General features: G+C 58.7%; 1 protein-coding gene across 1 annotated transcript in view; it reads left to right on the forward strand.

Moving 5' to 3' along the window:
• The window catches only part of COL7A1 (collagen type VII alpha 1 chain), an 80,504-nt gene that overhangs the window by 24,924 nt on the left and 40,032 nt on the right, over window positions 1-15,548 (forward strand). Inside the window, exons 28-58 of the mRNA XM_090021147.1 lie at window positions 9-181; window positions 438-473; window positions 1,018-1,044; window positions 1,188-1,232; window positions 1,649-1,741; window positions 2,753-2,824; window positions 3,188-3,223; window positions 3,303-3,356; window positions 4,040-4,108; window positions 5,068-5,181; window positions 5,808-5,834; window positions 6,182-6,235; window positions 6,587-6,649; window positions 6,945-7,004; window positions 7,620-7,655; window positions 7,805-7,849; window positions 8,428-8,463; window positions 9,480-9,524; window positions 9,958-9,993; window positions 11,010-11,045; window positions 11,382-11,414; window positions 12,015-12,086; window positions 12,536-12,595; window positions 13,032-13,067; window positions 13,403-13,483; window positions 13,938-13,973; window positions 14,076-14,120; window positions 14,227-14,298; window positions 14,381-14,425; window positions 15,256-15,282; window positions 15,373-15,417. Coding sequence (XP_089877273.1) covers window positions 9-181; window positions 438-473; window positions 1,018-1,044; window positions 1,188-1,232; window positions 1,649-1,741; window positions 2,753-2,824; window positions 3,188-3,223; window positions 3,303-3,356; window positions 4,040-4,108; window positions 5,068-5,181; window positions 5,808-5,834; window positions 6,182-6,235; window positions 6,587-6,649; window positions 6,945-7,004; window positions 7,620-7,655; window positions 7,805-7,849; window positions 8,428-8,463; window positions 9,480-9,524; window positions 9,958-9,993; window positions 11,010-11,045; window positions 11,382-11,414; window positions 12,015-12,086; window positions 12,536-12,595; window positions 13,032-13,067; window positions 13,403-13,483; window positions 13,938-13,973; window positions 14,076-14,120; window positions 14,227-14,298; window positions 14,381-14,425; window positions 15,256-15,282; window positions 15,373-15,417 — 1,709 coding nt within the window. The remainder of the gene's footprint in view (window positions 1-8; window positions 182-437; window positions 474-1,017; window positions 1,045-1,187; window positions 1,233-1,648; window positions 1,742-2,752; window positions 2,825-3,187; window positions 3,224-3,302; window positions 3,357-4,039; window positions 4,109-5,067; window positions 5,182-5,807; window positions 5,835-6,181; window positions 6,236-6,586; window positions 6,650-6,944; window positions 7,005-7,619; window positions 7,656-7,804; window positions 7,850-8,427; window positions 8,464-9,479; window positions 9,525-9,957; window positions 9,994-11,009; window positions 11,046-11,381; window positions 11,415-12,014; window positions 12,087-12,535; window positions 12,596-13,031; window positions 13,068-13,402; window positions 13,484-13,937; window positions 13,974-14,075; window positions 14,121-14,226; window positions 14,299-14,380; window positions 14,426-15,255; window positions 15,283-15,372; window positions 15,418-15,548) is intronic.

Below are 15,548 nucleotides of genomic sequence, written 5' to 3' on the forward strand. Positions count from 1 at the left end.
CTGGGCAGGGATCCAGGTGCTGGCGGTGGGCATGGAAGGCGCAGACCGGGAGCAGCTGCGCCGCATCGTCACAGATGACAACCCCCGCTATGTCCTCTCTGCTGCAGACTCACGGGCAGCCTCACTGGGGCTGGAGGATGAGCTCGCCAGCTCCCTCTGCCAGATAATTGACATCCCGGGGGTAGGAGCAGCCAGCAGAGGGGCAGGCAGGGCCTGACTTCTTCAAGGGGTTCCCGCAGTCCCCTTGAGTGGGCACTGGGCTCGGGTGCTGGCCCAGTGGCAGGTGGGAACTGGGCTGGCTTGGGGGGTCGATTTCTATATGGGGAATGCTTTTCGGACTTGGCTATAGGCACCTCCTGTCACCTCCCTCCTCTGGCCTCCATGGGCCTTGGTTCTGGCTCAGCTGTCTAATGCAGAACTTGCCCCTTTTTCCACAGTCAAGGCCACAGCCCTGCGTGACACAGTGTCCCAAGGTGAGTTTTGTGCCACATTGCGCTGTAGCTGCTTCCCTGGGATGGGGTGGACAGGGCGCTCAGTCAGCAATGGGAAGTGGAGAGGGCCTGGGCCCTTCCTGGAGCTGGGGGAGGTCAGCATGGGGCTATTCTGGGTTCCTGGCTCAGTGCAGGCCTGGAGTGAGGAGCAGCAGAGGAGGTTGCAGGGGACAAGGGTGGACACATGAGGGGGCTGCAGAGATGGGGGATCTGTACATGCCCTGCACTGGGGCATCCAGAGGGACCTGTAGTCCCTGGAGAGGAAGGGGGTGGAGGGGACGTGGGGGCGGCCTTGTGAAGGAGAGCGAATGCCTATGGAGGGTGCTTCCCCCTGCCCTTCATGTGGGCCAACCAGGGGAGTTGGTTGGGCTGAAAGCAAAAAGCTACAGCTCCGATTGCAGGAAGGGGTGTGTGGGGGTGGCAGGCATGGCCTCCCTGCCCCAGGGTCAGCGGGTGCTAGGGTGTGGACATGCCATGGGGTCATTGTGCTGCTCCTGATTCTGGTGTCTTTGTTGTTATGCTGCAGGGTGAGAAGGGGGAGCCTGGCAACATGGTGAGTGTCACAGGGAGGTGCTGGAAGGGGGCACCAAGAGGGCGGGCTGGGAGGCTGCTCAGTCTGGCAGCTGCTGCTGATAGACTCATGGGCTCTGACCCATGTCCTAGCTGCTGGTAACTCCTGGCTTTGTTTCTGTGCAGGGACCAAAAGGACGCATAGGGCTGCCCGGCCCCCCTGGAGAACCGGTAATGTTCTCCTCCTCCTCCTCCTCCCCATCCCTCTGTCTGTTGACCCCAGAGTTGGGGGGGTTGTTATGATCCTGCTGTGACCAGAAAAGGCCAGGCATGCCTGGAGCATCGTAAGGCACTGCCAATAGCTCCAGGGGCTCTGCTCCATGAGGGCTGGTGAGGGAGAGCCCACGGTTTCTTGGGGCTTCCATGTTGCCTTGATGTCCAGACAGGGGAAGGTGGCAGGGCCCTGCCCAGGTGACCTCACTATGTGTGCTGGGATCTGTCCTTGTGGTCCTGCTCCTGTTTGTTGGTTGTGCACTGGGGAGGTGCAGAAGATGGGCAGAGGGCTCTGTGGAGAAATCCCTAGAGAGAAATCCCGCCCAACTTCCCCATGTCATTTCACTTGGTGGTTTCTTCCTTCCTTCCTTTAGGGGCGCAATGGGCTCCCGGGCCCTCAGGGGCCTGCAGGACCACGGGGTGCCCCCGGCCAGGTGATTGAGCAGCCAGGCAAGAAGGGGGAGAGGGTGAGTAATTGCTGGAGCGGCTCACCAGGCTCATAGGAGCTCCAAGGGCAATGGGGAGACTAGCTTGAGACAGGGCATCCTCTGCCCTGCTCTCGAGGCTACTTGCTGTCTCTGAGCATGGGACCTTGGGGCCCCCTCTCCAGACTCATTTGTGTGTTCCCAGTGCATGGCCCCTGAGATCCCTCCATGTGACACTGTGGGGCACTGGGAGATGGGCAGTGGTGGCCTGAGAAATACAAAAATGGGGCTCTTCTCTTTTTTACTTGCTCAGTGTGTTTCTGCAACCCTGGAGGGGTCTTGCCCTGGGGAGCGTCTGGGGAGTGCAAAGCAAACTCTGCTGTGCTCCCCCTCCTCCAAAGCTTCAGTCACATCCCAATTGCAGAGGCCTCTCAAAACAAGCACAAGCCAGTCCCTGGGCCTGCCCCCACATGGCTGGACTTTTTGGGAAGTGAAGGTCTCCCAGTCATAGGTGCTGACTTTGTTTTTTGCCAGTGGGTGCTTGCAGACATCACCCCTACCAAAAAAAACGAAAAACAAAACACAAAACAAAACCAAACCTGGCACTTTACTTTTAACTCAATGCATTCCCACACCAAGCCCCATGCCTGCCCAGAAGAGGCAACGTGTTACTTAAACCCAGGTCTGGAGCAGGTGTAAAGATCAAGCACTTTAATGGGGCTTTTTGGGTACTTTTATCTAATAGCTGATTGAATCACCTTAAGCCAAAAGCACCAAAAAGCCCCTCTGAAGCACCTGATCTTTACAGACACTGTAGAGGTGGGTTGAAGTATTGCGTTGCTTCATCTGGTAAAGCGCTTTTTTTTTTTTTTTAACATCTGCAGGTGGCTCCATGGGTGCTGAGCACCTGCTAATTTTTTCGGTGGGTGCTTGAGCCCTGGGGCATCCACAGAGTTAGCACCCATGGAGTATACTCCCAGTGCTGGAGTGCAGGTGCACCTGGGAATGGCAGGAGACGGGAACCCACAGGCTGATTTCCCTCTCTCTCCACAGGGATTCCCAGGAGCAGACGGGGTGCCAGGAAGCCCTGGTCGCCCTGGCAACCCTGGTTCTCCCGGCCAGCCAGTAAGTGATGCCCCTTGTTCCCCTGGGCTCTACATTTCTCTCCTGGGTCCCTGATCTCCTGGGCAGCTTGCATCCCATTGCCCACTGCTCTTGGCAGTGCAGAGCTGTCCCAGGGTCTTACCCAGAATCGCAACAGCAGCAGCAACCCCAGGCTTGAATTAAAGAGGTCTCTCCTGAGTTCAGAGACCCTCAGTCCACAATACCCTTCTCCCTTGTTCCAGGAGCCTGTCTCATGCTCTGTGTTCCCAGCCACAGGTGTAGCATGCAGACCATGTGCATGCCTCAGCCCCCCAAGTCTCCCCTGCCCCCCACGCTAGGCAACAGGCACATGCTTACCTGATTGGCTTGATGTTTCTGTTCCAGGGCAGCCAAGGCACTCCAGGCTCCAGAGGGGAACCTGTAAGTAGAGCTGTCTTTATCCCCCAACCCTGCTCCCCCTTCCAGAGCTCTCTTACTCACTGTTGCCTTTGCCTTCCAGGGACTGCGGGGCCCCGTGGGGCTTTCTGGGCCCAAGGGAGAGAAAGGCGAGCCGGTAGGTGGATGTCCATCCTGCCTGGGGCTGCCTAGCTGGGCTTGCCATCTTGGTTTCCTCATCAGGCGCGGTGTTCATAGACACACACTGCAGGCTCTGTTTGCAGTGTCTTGTCTGATGCCCAGGCTGGGATGGGTGTGGGGAGCTCACAGTCTGTACCCCTTGAGTAGCCCAGGACTCTTCCAAGGGCTGCCACACGACTTCCTGGCAGATTCTGACGCCCTGGAGGAGGCGGCCTAGGGTGCTGGGGTCACACCAGAGCTCCAGTGATGGAATAGATGGGCCCAGGTCTGTTCTTTCACTAGGGGCTCCATCCACCGTGGGGTCTGCTCTCTACTCACCTCATTGCCATAGCTTGGTGCTAGGGGGGTCAGGTCTGCTAGAAGTGTCCCCACCAAGCTCTGGCCCATGTGTGATCACTACCTGCCTCCTTCTCTACCAGGCTGCTGTTCATCTCCCCACCCCCTGCCCTGGCCAGTGTCCTGCTTTAGTCAGTCCATGCTGCCATCCCATGTCTCCCTGCAGAATCCACCCTTGATTCTTGTCCTAAATGCTACTGCAGCACTGATGTCAGATGACTGTCTTACATCTGATGGGTGACTGTCCTATATCTCATGGGTGCTGTGACCCTGGAGTACAATGCAGGGCATGAACCATGACTCTTACCCTTTTGTTTTGTGCAGGGGGAGCCTGGTGTAATCGTGGATGGAGGAGGTGGGCTCCCTGGGCGGAAAGGAGAGCCAGGCACTCCGGTATGTAGTCCAAAGCAGCCACTGGGGTGTCTGAGTGCAGCCCAGGGCTTCTGGGCCCTATGCTGGTGCTGGCAGGGTATTACTGGGCTTTAATATTAGAGCACTGAAGTCATAAAATAGCTTGGACAAGAACAGACCATTATCTGAAGAGAGTGTTTACTGAGCACAGCAATTTGCAGTTCTAAGCAGAAGACAAAGAAACCACAGAAAAGCTTTGCCTAAGCTAAAACACAACAGACAAGACAAAGCAGCGTACAACTTAGCCTGAGTCAAGACAGAGCAGAAACTCTGCATAAGTCTTATGTAGTCCCAAGGACAGAGTCTGCAGCCAGGTGTTCAGAGGTTTTTCTGGGGGATCCGCAGCTCTTCTTAGATGGTGAGAGCAGTCCTACAGGTTTCATCCTTGCTTGGGTTTTATGGTGATTCATGCCCTTTTGTCCGCCTTTAGTTGCCTGGACAACAGCACGTCCCTCACTCCTTTCACGTCTTCCACGACTTACATGTCTCAGGATGTTTTTCTGATTCCGTAGTGTCTATAGGTTTTAACAAAGTGCCTGCTGCTCGCTTTGAAATGCAGCCCCCTGCTTTCTTAAGTTGCACCAGTGTTGAAGCAGCCTGGATCCTCCCCTGCTATCTCCAGTCACGCACTCAGAAGTCGGGTTGCAAGGGACCTCCAAAGGTCATTTAGTCCAACCCCTGCCTGAGTCAGGCCCAGCCCTATCCAGACCATCCCATACAACCATAATCTAAACTCTAAGGTCTGTCTCCTTCAAGGCCTTGCTTTTGTTCTTCTGCCTCCTGCCCCTCTGACTCTGGCATTGCCAATGGCTGGGCAGCACAGGCAGCTCACTCACTGACTCCAGATGCCCTTAGGCCTGGGTACTACTTGCTCCTCCTCTGCTCCGGACCCCATGGTGTCCCCCATGCCGACCACTGATGGTTCCTCTTCCATTCCCTAGGGAATCCCTGGGCCTCCGGGAAACCCTGGCCCCAGAGGAGCATTTGGTGACCCAGGACCTTCTGGACCTCCTGGACTTCCAGGGCCAGCAGGACCTCCTGGAGACTTTGTCAAGGTATGTCCCTCTCCAGCCAGCGAGGAGCCAGCCCAGCCCCATCCTGGGCAGCGGGACAGTCTGGCTTGCAAGGCACCCTCCTTTGTGTGCACACAGATGTCCTCTGAACAGATTCCCACACCCTGCATCTGAGAAGCAGCCCCCATGTGCCCTCCACAGCCCTCTCCATGTCTGTTGGTCCAGCCTGCCCCAGCTCCTTGGGCTCATGCCCCTGTAGCCTCTCACCTTGTGCCTCTGGTGCCATCTCCCACATAGGCCAGCATCCCCACCCTCTGCTCATACGGGAATGCTGGGTGTATCACCCACCTGGGCATACTCAGGACGTTTCCATGTCCCCAGTCAGGAGTGAATGGACAGAGTCATCCCCCACCCCCACACACACACCATAGAGCTACGCTGAGCTGCTGCTTGTGCCTTGGCCTCCAGCAGAGTGGCCCCTTGTCATACAGTCCCCTGCCAGTTGCTTATGGGGACAGAGGGGCTGTGTGTGTGTTCATTTCTTCCCCCCCTGCCCTGTGAATGCCCCTTGTCCCTGTCCTCAGCACTGCCCTATCGGAAAGTGGTAACCATGCTGGGAGCCTGCCAGCAAGGAGCCACTTCTGACTTGAGCACGTTTCCTCTTGCAGGGGGAGAAAGGCGACCGTGGCGAACGAGTGAGTCACTATCACCCCCACTTTTTCCTCTTTCCCTGGCTCATCCCCTGTGGTCCCAGCTGGGATGGGCCCTGGTGCTGGGTGTGGAGGAGCAAGAATGCCCCCTGCCAGGGCACAGCAGAGATGGGAGGATGGCAGGCACTGCAGGGCAGGGTGCCTGTGGGGGTCTGGGTGCATTGTTCTCCAGGCCCAGTCACTTCACATGCAGCAAATGGGGAGTCATGGCCATGTATGGCCATTATGCGGGCCCACATGTGTGGCCAGCATGTGAGGCCCTTGTGGCTTTGCCTCCTGTGGGGCTTCAGGGCATTCAGTGACAGCAGGACTTCCTGTGCCTGTCTCTGTAGGGCCCCCCAGGGCTGACTGATGGGGAAGCACCCAGAGGAGAGCCAGGTGTCCCGGTGAGTACTTGTTCCTACCATGACAGGGCTGTGGCAGAGCTGGAGTGAGGGGCAGCTGGGGGTACATGGAGAGAGATGGATGGGGTGAGGGTGAAGCATTGAGCGGGGTGGAAGGTGTAGGGGGTTGGCCCTGGTGTCTATTGGGTCCAAGTTAGGAAAGGAGCTGAATAAGTCCTCGCCTAAATCCACCTACCCCCTCCCAGCATCCCCCTCCTGGTGTGGGGCCAGTTTCCCACCAGTGCTGAGCCTGGACTCAGGAAGCCCTTGCTCACTCTAGGCTGGGTCTGGCCCCCTGCCTTCTGCTGCTCATGTTGGGCTCAGCTCAGCTGCTCTTCCTGTGTCATTCTTCAGGGCCTGCCTGGTGACCCTGGGCCCCGGGGACCTGCAGGGCTCCCAGGACAGAAAGGAGAGAAGGTAAGAGGGTGCACCGTAGGGGTGGGAGAGCAGGGCCTTTGGCCTCTGCCCTCTGGGGGAATCCCACTCCATGCTCCCTTCTACTAGCTGAGCTGGTGATGGGGTGGCTGAGGTGGAGGAGGAGGCTTGTTTCATGGGGTGTGGAGGCCTCCATTCCCTGGGTTTCTCTCACTGTTGCTAACCTAGAGAGGCAGGGGTGTCTGGAATACCTGCCATCTGCTGTGCCTGTCCCCCATGTCCCTCCAAGACCATACCTTTGCCTCTCATCAGCTCTCGCTTTGTTTTTTGTTCCCAGGGTGATGGAGAGGAAGGTTTTCCAGGGCCGCCCGGCCGTCAAGGGGATCCAGGAGATCGGGTGAGGAGGTTGGCTGTATCCTAGTGGCTTGCGCCCAGCCGGCAGGGGGCCAGTGAACCCTGGGACCCCAAGAGGGGAGCAGGCTTAGGCTCTGAGTGGCCAGAGCTGTTAGACTTATGAGCCCTGACTGAGCAGGGCAGGAACAGAACCTGTGTCAGGCTCAACAGCCATCTCTGCCTCTCTGCAGCATGGCAAAGCCCCTTCTCAGTAGGAAAGGGCTCCTGTCCCCCTCTCCCCACTCCCAGCAGCTGGAGGGCACCAAGCCAGCAGAGCCAAGAGACTGCACGGGTGCTGAACTGGAATGGTGGCCTGGCACTGCACTGCCCCAATGGCAGGCCCAGCTGGGAGCAGCTTCCACCCTGTGTCCTGCCCCAGGGAGCAGGACTGAGCAAAGGGAGGCATTGCCTGGGTACATTGAGGAGGTCAGGTCTGGTCCTGGGAGATGGACAGGTCCCATCCCAACCATGGACCTGCCCTGGGCTAGGTATGTCATCCTGCACTGGCTTTGGACAGCAGCAGGTGGCAAAGAAGGTGAGGTGGCATGGCCAACCCCTCTTGGCTGAGTGGGGCCTGGGCTCAGTGGCAGAGATCTGACATTTTCGCTTCCTCTGCTAGGGCCCCCGGGGACCACCAGGCGAGCAAGGACGAAAGGTAGGTGGCTCTGTGGCTTTCCTTCCACACGGATCTGTGGAGCCTGCTCCCCTTGTCCCAGGCTGCATGGGCACCTCAGCTATGCCAGGCATCCCTGGTGTGGTCCTTGTATCATCTGACAGTGACACCATTGGGTTTTTTTATGGCAGGGAGACCGGGGGCTTCCAGGAGAGACTGGAGAAGCAGGGGAAAAGGTGAGTGTGGGGTACACTGAGTAACCTGTGCCCTCCAGGGTTCATGGCCCCCTCTGCCCCGCCAGCCCAGCACTAGGTTTGGGTTCCAACAGGTCCTCTTGCTGCCCTGGCTGGTAGCAGCCTGGTGGAGGACCCAGACCCAGGGGGTAGAGACAGGGAAGTAGCAGCACTCAGTTTCACCTTCTGCTGCTGGGAGCAGGGGCTTCTGGAGAAAGGAAACTGGCCCTGCAGGTCCCACATACCAGGAGTCCTTTGCCCATGGTGAGGCTCCAAAGCATCTGCCTCAGAAGCAGAGGGAGAAATGAGCCCCTGGGAGAGGAGATCACCTCCTGTCTAGAAGGGGAGGGACAACCAGGCCAGGATCCTCCCTGAATGTACTGGGCTGTGAAGTGTCCTTGGTGACTGACTGGTAGAGTCTGAGCCCCTGCAGGGGGCTGGGGAAAGCACCTGGAAGCTGTGCACTGTTTCAGAGGGGTCTCTGGGGAGGTGGCTATCTGCTGGGGAGCTATCACAGGCTCACCTGAGGGCACTCGGGGAGTGTGAGCCAAACTGAATTAGTCTCATTCCCTCTCCTGTAGGGAGATCGTGGACCCCCAGGGCCTGAAGGGGAGAAGGTAAGTTTGCTCTGGGCTAACCTCAGCCACTTCTGCACCCCCAGACCCAATCTCTGGGAACAGCTGGCACACAGCAGCTACAGCAGACCTAGTAATGAGCAGGGACAGCCCTTGCCAGGGAAGTCACTCAGTCTGGCTCTTGGCCATAGTTTGTGCTGTTCACCCTGTTACCAAATTTAATACTAGACTTTAGGTACTGGCACTGAATTCAGAAATGCTTGAACAACTTAGTCTAATTTAAAATGCAATATAATAAACCAAAAAGACAACAGAAAGCCTTTGCATGAATCTTATGTAGTCCTGAGGGCAAAGTATCTCCTTACAGCCAGGGATTCAGAAAGCCCTTCTGTGGAATCCGCAGGTCTTAGGCCTTGGAGTGGAGACTCCACAGACCTCATCTCTGCCTGTGTCTTTAAAGGCGAATCTGCACCTCCTTCTCTCTTTTGGGTGCCTTGGCCATAGTCACATATATCATGCCCCTCACATATATCATGTCCCTCATGTATAAGACACCCCTCATGCTTTCAGTGTAGTCTACTCTCTCACCTCTTACAGGTTCTGCCTTTGAAATGTAAATGTAGTTCTCTGCTTTCTTTGGTCACACCAGCCCAAGCAGTCTGGGACCCTGCCCTGCTCCCTTAGCTCTGTCTCCAACATACATGTGATGATGGTGCCAGATCTTTGCCTGCAGCCCCAGTAGGCACAGGAGGGACAGGTTGGGGGTGGCATGGCTCTATGTGGCAGCACAATGGGCTGGGTGCTGGTTGGGGGCAGTGAACCAGCTCTGTGAGCTTTTGTAGTGGGTCATCTGCCCGAAACCCCATTCCCAACCTGCAGCTCAGGAGGGTAGGAGCAAAGCCCTGAGGCTTCAGTGGGTGAAGGAGAAGGGCAGAAGCAGTCAGCTGGGTGAGGTGGCTCTGGCCCAAGCGGGTTGCCTTGTGCCCACCTTCAGAGGTGGAGCCTATGTCCCGAGAATGCTCTGTTTCCCCTGAGGCCTTTTTTTTCCTCCTTGTCAGGGGGAGCCCGGAGGTCCAGGCCGCTTGGGCCCATCTGGCAGAGAGGTGAGTATGGCAGGCTCTGTTTGGCTGAAGTGGAAAGTTATGGTGCCGAAACACCTGCCTGCCCAGCACTGCTGGAGGCCCTGGCAGAGGACCCAGGCTGAGGCATCTCCTGCTGCTGCACCATGGCAGCTCTTCCCTCAGAAGCAGCCATCAGGGCATCCAAGTGCAGCCTGGATGGCTCTCTGTGGGGTGTGAAGGGGCAGAGACAATTGTCTGAAACTGCTCTGCCTTAACTGAGGCCCTAGACTGCAAGTCAACAAGGTTGGCAGGACCATCCTCCTGCTCCTGAACATGGACACTGGGTCTGTGCTCAGTCTTGCACTGGCTTGTGGCATGAGCCTCCCTGAAGGCCTGGTGTGCCTGGCCAGGACATGGGACAGCTATGCTAGTGCTCTGAGGGGCTGCTTTCTTGTCTCTTTAATCTCTGGAACAGGGATTGCCAGGACCAGCCGGTCCACGAGGGGAAAAGGTAGGGACCCTTCACTGTAGCCTATGCCCTGCCTACTTGCTGTACCCCTTGGGAAGCTATTGGGGTGGGCACAGTGTTGCTGGGGTGCCTGTGGGGTGAGAGGGGATGCTGTCTTCTAGCACTGCACTCCAGCCATGGATATGCTCTTCCCTCACCTGTCTCTTGGGACATCCTGGGGCTGCTACATTCAGTGTCCTTTGCTCAGTAATGAGCCCCAGACCAGCAGGGCATGGTCTCAGTGTACAAAATACTGTGATTACCCTTAATGCAACAGATAAAGCAGCCAAACCCCCCCCCCCCAAATTTCTCTATGCCTGGCTTCATTCCTGACACAAGGTGGAAGGTGGAGCCTGGGGGCTGAGAGAGGAGAGGCCCTGGGGAGATGAGGCAGCGGGGCTGGGCTCGGGTCTTCTGAAGAAGCAGCCAGGAGCACATCTTCTCTAGAGGGATGTTCTAAGGAGAAGGGACCCTGCAGTGTGGGGACTTCCCTGCGGAGGTGGAGCTTTGTGCTCGATCCCCTGGCTAGTACTCCAGTGAAAGCTGGGAGCATGGGAGGCTGGTGGCCTGCTGCTCTGCTCAGTGCTACCTGCACATGTCGGGGCTCCAGTGTTACAGAGGGGACAGTATTTGCTGGGGGCAGGCACTTGGACTGCAGTGTGACTGGCTCCACCTTCCACACTAGCTCCCCTGCAGGCGATGGCCACAGCTGTTTGTGGGGGGAATGCTGATGGGGGTAGCAGTCCATGCCTCTGCTCTGGCCCCGGCCTGGGAGGAGCCTCCTCTTATGTGACTGACCCCCAGTCAGCATCAGTGTGGCTGAGCCACCAAAGCTCTGGTGCTCAGGGTGGGTTAGGATCTCAGTGGCCTGCACTGGGGTGGCCATGCTGACCCTGGGGCCAAGGGCTGGGGTGGACGGGTCTGAGTCTGGAGGAAGTTGATGCCCCCATGGGAAGCTGTGGGGAGGGTGCCAGGCAGGGGCAGCTGATATCTGTCCTCTCTTGTTTTCCCTCTGTCAGGGAGATCCAGGAGCTCCTGGGGAACCTGGGAGGCCGGTAAGTGACCTCCTGGGTAGCAGGGAGGGTGGGCCGGGGCTCCCCAGAGGAGAGCTGAGCCTTACAGGGAAGGGCGGGCAGTAGGGGTCCAGCAGCAGTGCTGATGAGAAGGGGGTGCAAGGGTGGGGACTTGGCTGCAAGGTGGTACTGCGCCCACAGGAGCATGGGTACAGGGGGGAGCCAGGAGATGGACTGGGGTCTGTTTCTGTGGAGGCCAGGGGCACAGAACAAGGGCTGAGAGGTAATGATCCCCCTGCCAGGGGCAGGCAGGGCGCTCCAGGAGCACTTGCTTGCTGTCGGCCTCACAGGCCTCAGCTGTTCTTTTTTTCTCCCCAGGCTTCCAGCATCTCTGGCATCAAAGGAGAGAAGGTAACTGATGGTGCTTCTGCCTGAATGGCAGCAAAGACTGCTTTGATGTGTTCTTTTGCAGCTTCTCTATCTTGCTGTGTGTCCACGTGGTGCACAGTGTGCGGTGAGGTGTAGAGCTTAGCCCACTGTGACAGAGGCTATGTCTGGTGGCTGATCCCTTCTGCCCCCAGCTTGCAGGGAGTTTGGTAGGGCATCTGCACAGCCATACGGGTGAGAGCCCAGGCCTCTGCTCAACTCTGTACATGCTGCCCAGTGCCCAGGGGATGTCCGCATACTCCATATCCACGTGCTGTGCTCACCACTTGTCCCTTCAGCCAGTGCTAGTCTTGCCTGGCATTCCCCCTCTACTCCCACCCCTCCCTTGTCCTATTGGTGTGAATCATGGAGGCTGAGGTCTGGAGATGATATGCGGGTCACATCTGTACGCTTCACCGACTGGACCCCATGGCTACACACCACATGGGTTTGGAGGGGAGGGGGCCTGCTGCCATCTGGGGGGGGACCTCCTCAGCCACGTTCCCCCTTGGTGCACAGTCCCCTCCATCTGCAAGGGAAGGTGTCCAGTCTGGGCGGCTCACAGGGCCATGTCTTCTGTTCCAGGGCAACAAAGGTCCTGCAGGACCAGAGGGTCCCCCTGGCTCCAAGGGAGACCCTGGAAATAAAGGAGACCGCGTGAGTATCCTTGGGCCGGGTCCCTGGGCTTGGCACCCACCCAGGAGCTCTGCTTGGGGGCGGGCAGCCAGCAAGAAGCAGGGGCTGAAGCCAGCTCCAGTGCCCACTGAAACCTAGGACTGCCGCCCTCGCTGCAGACAGTTGGATCCTCTCCCAAACCTTAGTGGGAAGGAGCCCCCTGCAGCCAAACAGCCTGCCTGGGCACTGCAGTGGCTCTCAGCCCCTGAGCAGAGTGGGGGGCTGCTCAGGCTTGAGCCCCGCTGGTGGCTCAGGATGGAGGGTCTTCATCTCTATTGCTGGGCATCCTGCTCTGTGGTGTTTCAGTAACTCCCTCCTCTGAGCGTACGAACCCACCCTTCTCTGGGGGCAAGACAAGTGGCAGCAGCCCCTCACCTGTGAGGCACTGGGAGAGCTGCTTCTCCTCCTGACCCGGCGTTTCTCCATTCCAGGGCCCCACTGGATTAAGCATCTCTGGCCCACCCGGCCCCAAAGGAGAGCAGGGGGAAAGGGTAAGTCTGGTGGGTTGCCCGGCATCCCCTCCCATGGGGGTCGGCAGCCGTGCTTCTGGGCCTCCTGGATGCCAGGGTGCTGTTGGCCAGATTTGGAGCTCCCCGAGGAGGGAACAGCTCAGCTTCCCCCATGGTGGTGGGGGTGATGACTGGCCCTGCCACCTCATATGAGCAGGGTCTGCAGGTGAACATAGGGGAGGCAGAGCCAGCTCTGCACAGGCCCAGCACCCCGTGCCATTGTGAGGGCCTTCACAGCCTCTGCACAAGAAGAGGCTCTGTGCACATTGGACCCCGGGAGGAGGGACACAGCTTCTCTTGCCTTGCCTTTGCCCCAGGAGAAGCCCACAGACAAGTGCAGCTCCCTGCATTGCTTTCTCTGACCCCCCTCGGCCTCTGCAAGGCCCCTCAGCCCCATTAATGGCTTCTTTCTCTCCAGGGGACTGTTGGCCTCACTGGCAGGAGTGGCCCCAAGGTAATGGCTTAGGGGGGTGAGGAGTGGGGAGCAGTAAGGATAAGGAGCTGTGCAGGCTTGTGTACCTCTCTGACCCCCTTGTGCTGAGAATATGGCGTGTGGGTCCAGGGGTTGCTCTTGCGGGTCTTCTCCTGTGAGGGTTGGGGCGGGAGGTGTGGGAGGCCTCTCCCCCTCTCTGTCCCATGTATGTGGGCCAAGAGTGTGGGTCTGTGCATGTGTGCATGCAGCCGTGCATATGCGAGTGTGTGCGTATGTGTGTGCAGTGACACCCCTCACTGTTGCTGGCAGGACACTGACTCCCTCTCTCCTCTCTGTGTTGATTTGCTCTCATGCAGGGGGACCCAGGCGAGCCCGGTGAGAAAGGGGAGCTGGGGAGAGCAGGGTCCCCTGGGCAGCCCGGCCCGCGAGGGAAGGAGGTAACGGGGAGAGGCTGCGCTGCAGGGGGTGGGGGCCTGTTCTGGCAGGGTGCAGGGCAGGCAGGGGGTGCTGCTGGGGCTCAGCGTGTTCCAGCAGCAGAGAGCCCCTTCCTGGCTGCAGTGAAGTTGCACCTCCAGGCTTAGTTTCCATGGTGATGCTGGGCCAGATTGCCATGGCAACATCAAGAGGCCCTTCTTGACAGACGTAAGGTCCTGTGCATGGGACCTGAGAGAGACACAAAGCAAGGAGCGGGGGCACCTGACTGGGGGAAGCAGGGGCACCAGTGTGGAGCCCTGGGATGTTTGCTGGGTCTGGGTCTGCCCCGAAGGCGGGGAGGTTGGTAGGAGGGAAGAAGCATCTGGGTGCTAGGGGCAGCTCCATCCCTGCTGAGCAGGGAAGGTAACAGCATCTTTTCTTCCTCTCCCCCTGGGTGCCGGTTTGTTTGTGCCATAGGGTGAGCCTGGTGAGAAGGGCGACGAGGGGACCCCGGTAAGTGCCACCCCTCCCTTGGGGCTCTCACTGCCCCTCACCTGCCTCATCCCCTTTGCTTTTCCTACCCAGCCTCTCACCTCCCATCTCTTTATGTCCTAGGGTGAGTCGGGGCCTCCAGGAAAGCCAGGGGACAGAGGCGCCCGGGTGAGTGGAGGGGGACCTCTGGTACAGCGAGTGGGGGAGGTCATCGAGACCTGTGGGAATGTGCTGGGGTTTTCAGGATACTGCCTCACCTGCTGTCTCTTCACAGGGCCCTCCGGGATACCGTGGCCTCCCTGGGGAGAAAGGTGACCAAGGAGACCCAGGCGCCGAGGGCAGAAACGTGAGTGTCAGGTGCCCAGCCCACCCCTGTCCCCAGCACCAATGTCTGCCCCCTCCTCACCACATCCTTTCTCTTCTTGCAGGGCAGTCCTGGAGCACCAGGGAACAAGGGTGACCGTGGGGACCCAGTGAGTAGCTGTGACCATCTGTGCTGCTTTATCTGGTGGGAGCATGTGGTGCTTGGACTGGGACAGCCCCTTCTCCTGGGGGCTCTGCTACAGCCCTCACTCTCCACCCCAGGGGCCAGGGTACATGGGCACTGCTGTGGCTCACAAGGCATGGAAATCTGGGTACTCAAGCTTGGGCCTGGCTTGGGCTTCTTGAAGCATCTGAGAAGAGTCGTGTTGACTCTGGGTCCATCATACCCTTGCCCCATGGACGCAGGGGCAGAGATACTCTGAACCACGTGGTGACCAGCTGACACCAGCCTGCCTCCCATGGTTGCTGGCCCCTGCAGAAGACTTCAGCTGTGGGGGCTAGGACTGTCAGTATTTCCCTTCCATCAGAAGTTTCCTTGGGCTGTGGGCACTGCCTGGTGCTCCCAGCTGCTGGGGTGTGTGTGCTCAGTGCCAGCTCCTCAGACAGTCTCTAGCCTCTGGTCACTGCACAGAGTCAGGTGTGGCTGGGCAGGGGAGGTGCAGGGGCAAAGTCAGTGCAGGGCGCCTGGATGAGTGGCCCTCTCTGAGCCCCCAGGCTGGCTCTAGGGCCATCCCCTGGGACACATGCACCTTTGTGCCTCAGAGCTGTGGAGCTCGGGCACCCTGCTGTGCCCCAGCTTGCTGGCTGCCCCACAGCTCTGGTGTCATGCACGGGGGTGGGTCTGTGCCCTGTGGAGCTTGTGCTGGGGCCTGTCCCCTCTCACACGCCATGTGGGATGTGGCTGCATTCCTGCCTGTGTGCACTGGGTTGTGGGTACAACAGAGGCCTCTACTGAACCTGTACCTTTTCTCCTTTGCAGGGGCCACCAGGTCCCCCAGGACGAGTTGTAAGCTCACCATTTCTCTGTCCCTTCCCTGGCTGTGTTGGCTTGGTGCCCTGGGCCCTGTAGTGCCTGACCTCTCTTTGTGCTCTGCAGGTTGATTCAGGAGTACCAGGGGGCATCGGGGAGAAAGGCGAGAAGGTAATGTGGCAGTGAGCTGGGTTGGGGTGGGAATGGGGGGACAGCCCAGTGAAGAACCCCCGGGCTCCAGCTGGCTCTGGCCCTGGCCCTGGCCCCTGCTCTGCCTGCTCTGTGCTTGGGACTGTGCCTCA

The sequence above is a fragment of the Crocodylus siamensis genome, chromosome 11 (assembly GCF_052110815.1).
Source record: "Crocodylus siamensis isolate JL-2025a chromosome 11, ASM5211081v1, whole genome shotgun sequence".
In the NCBI taxonomy this organism is placed as follows: Eukaryota; Metazoa; Chordata; order Crocodylia; family Crocodylidae; genus Crocodylus; species Crocodylus siamensis.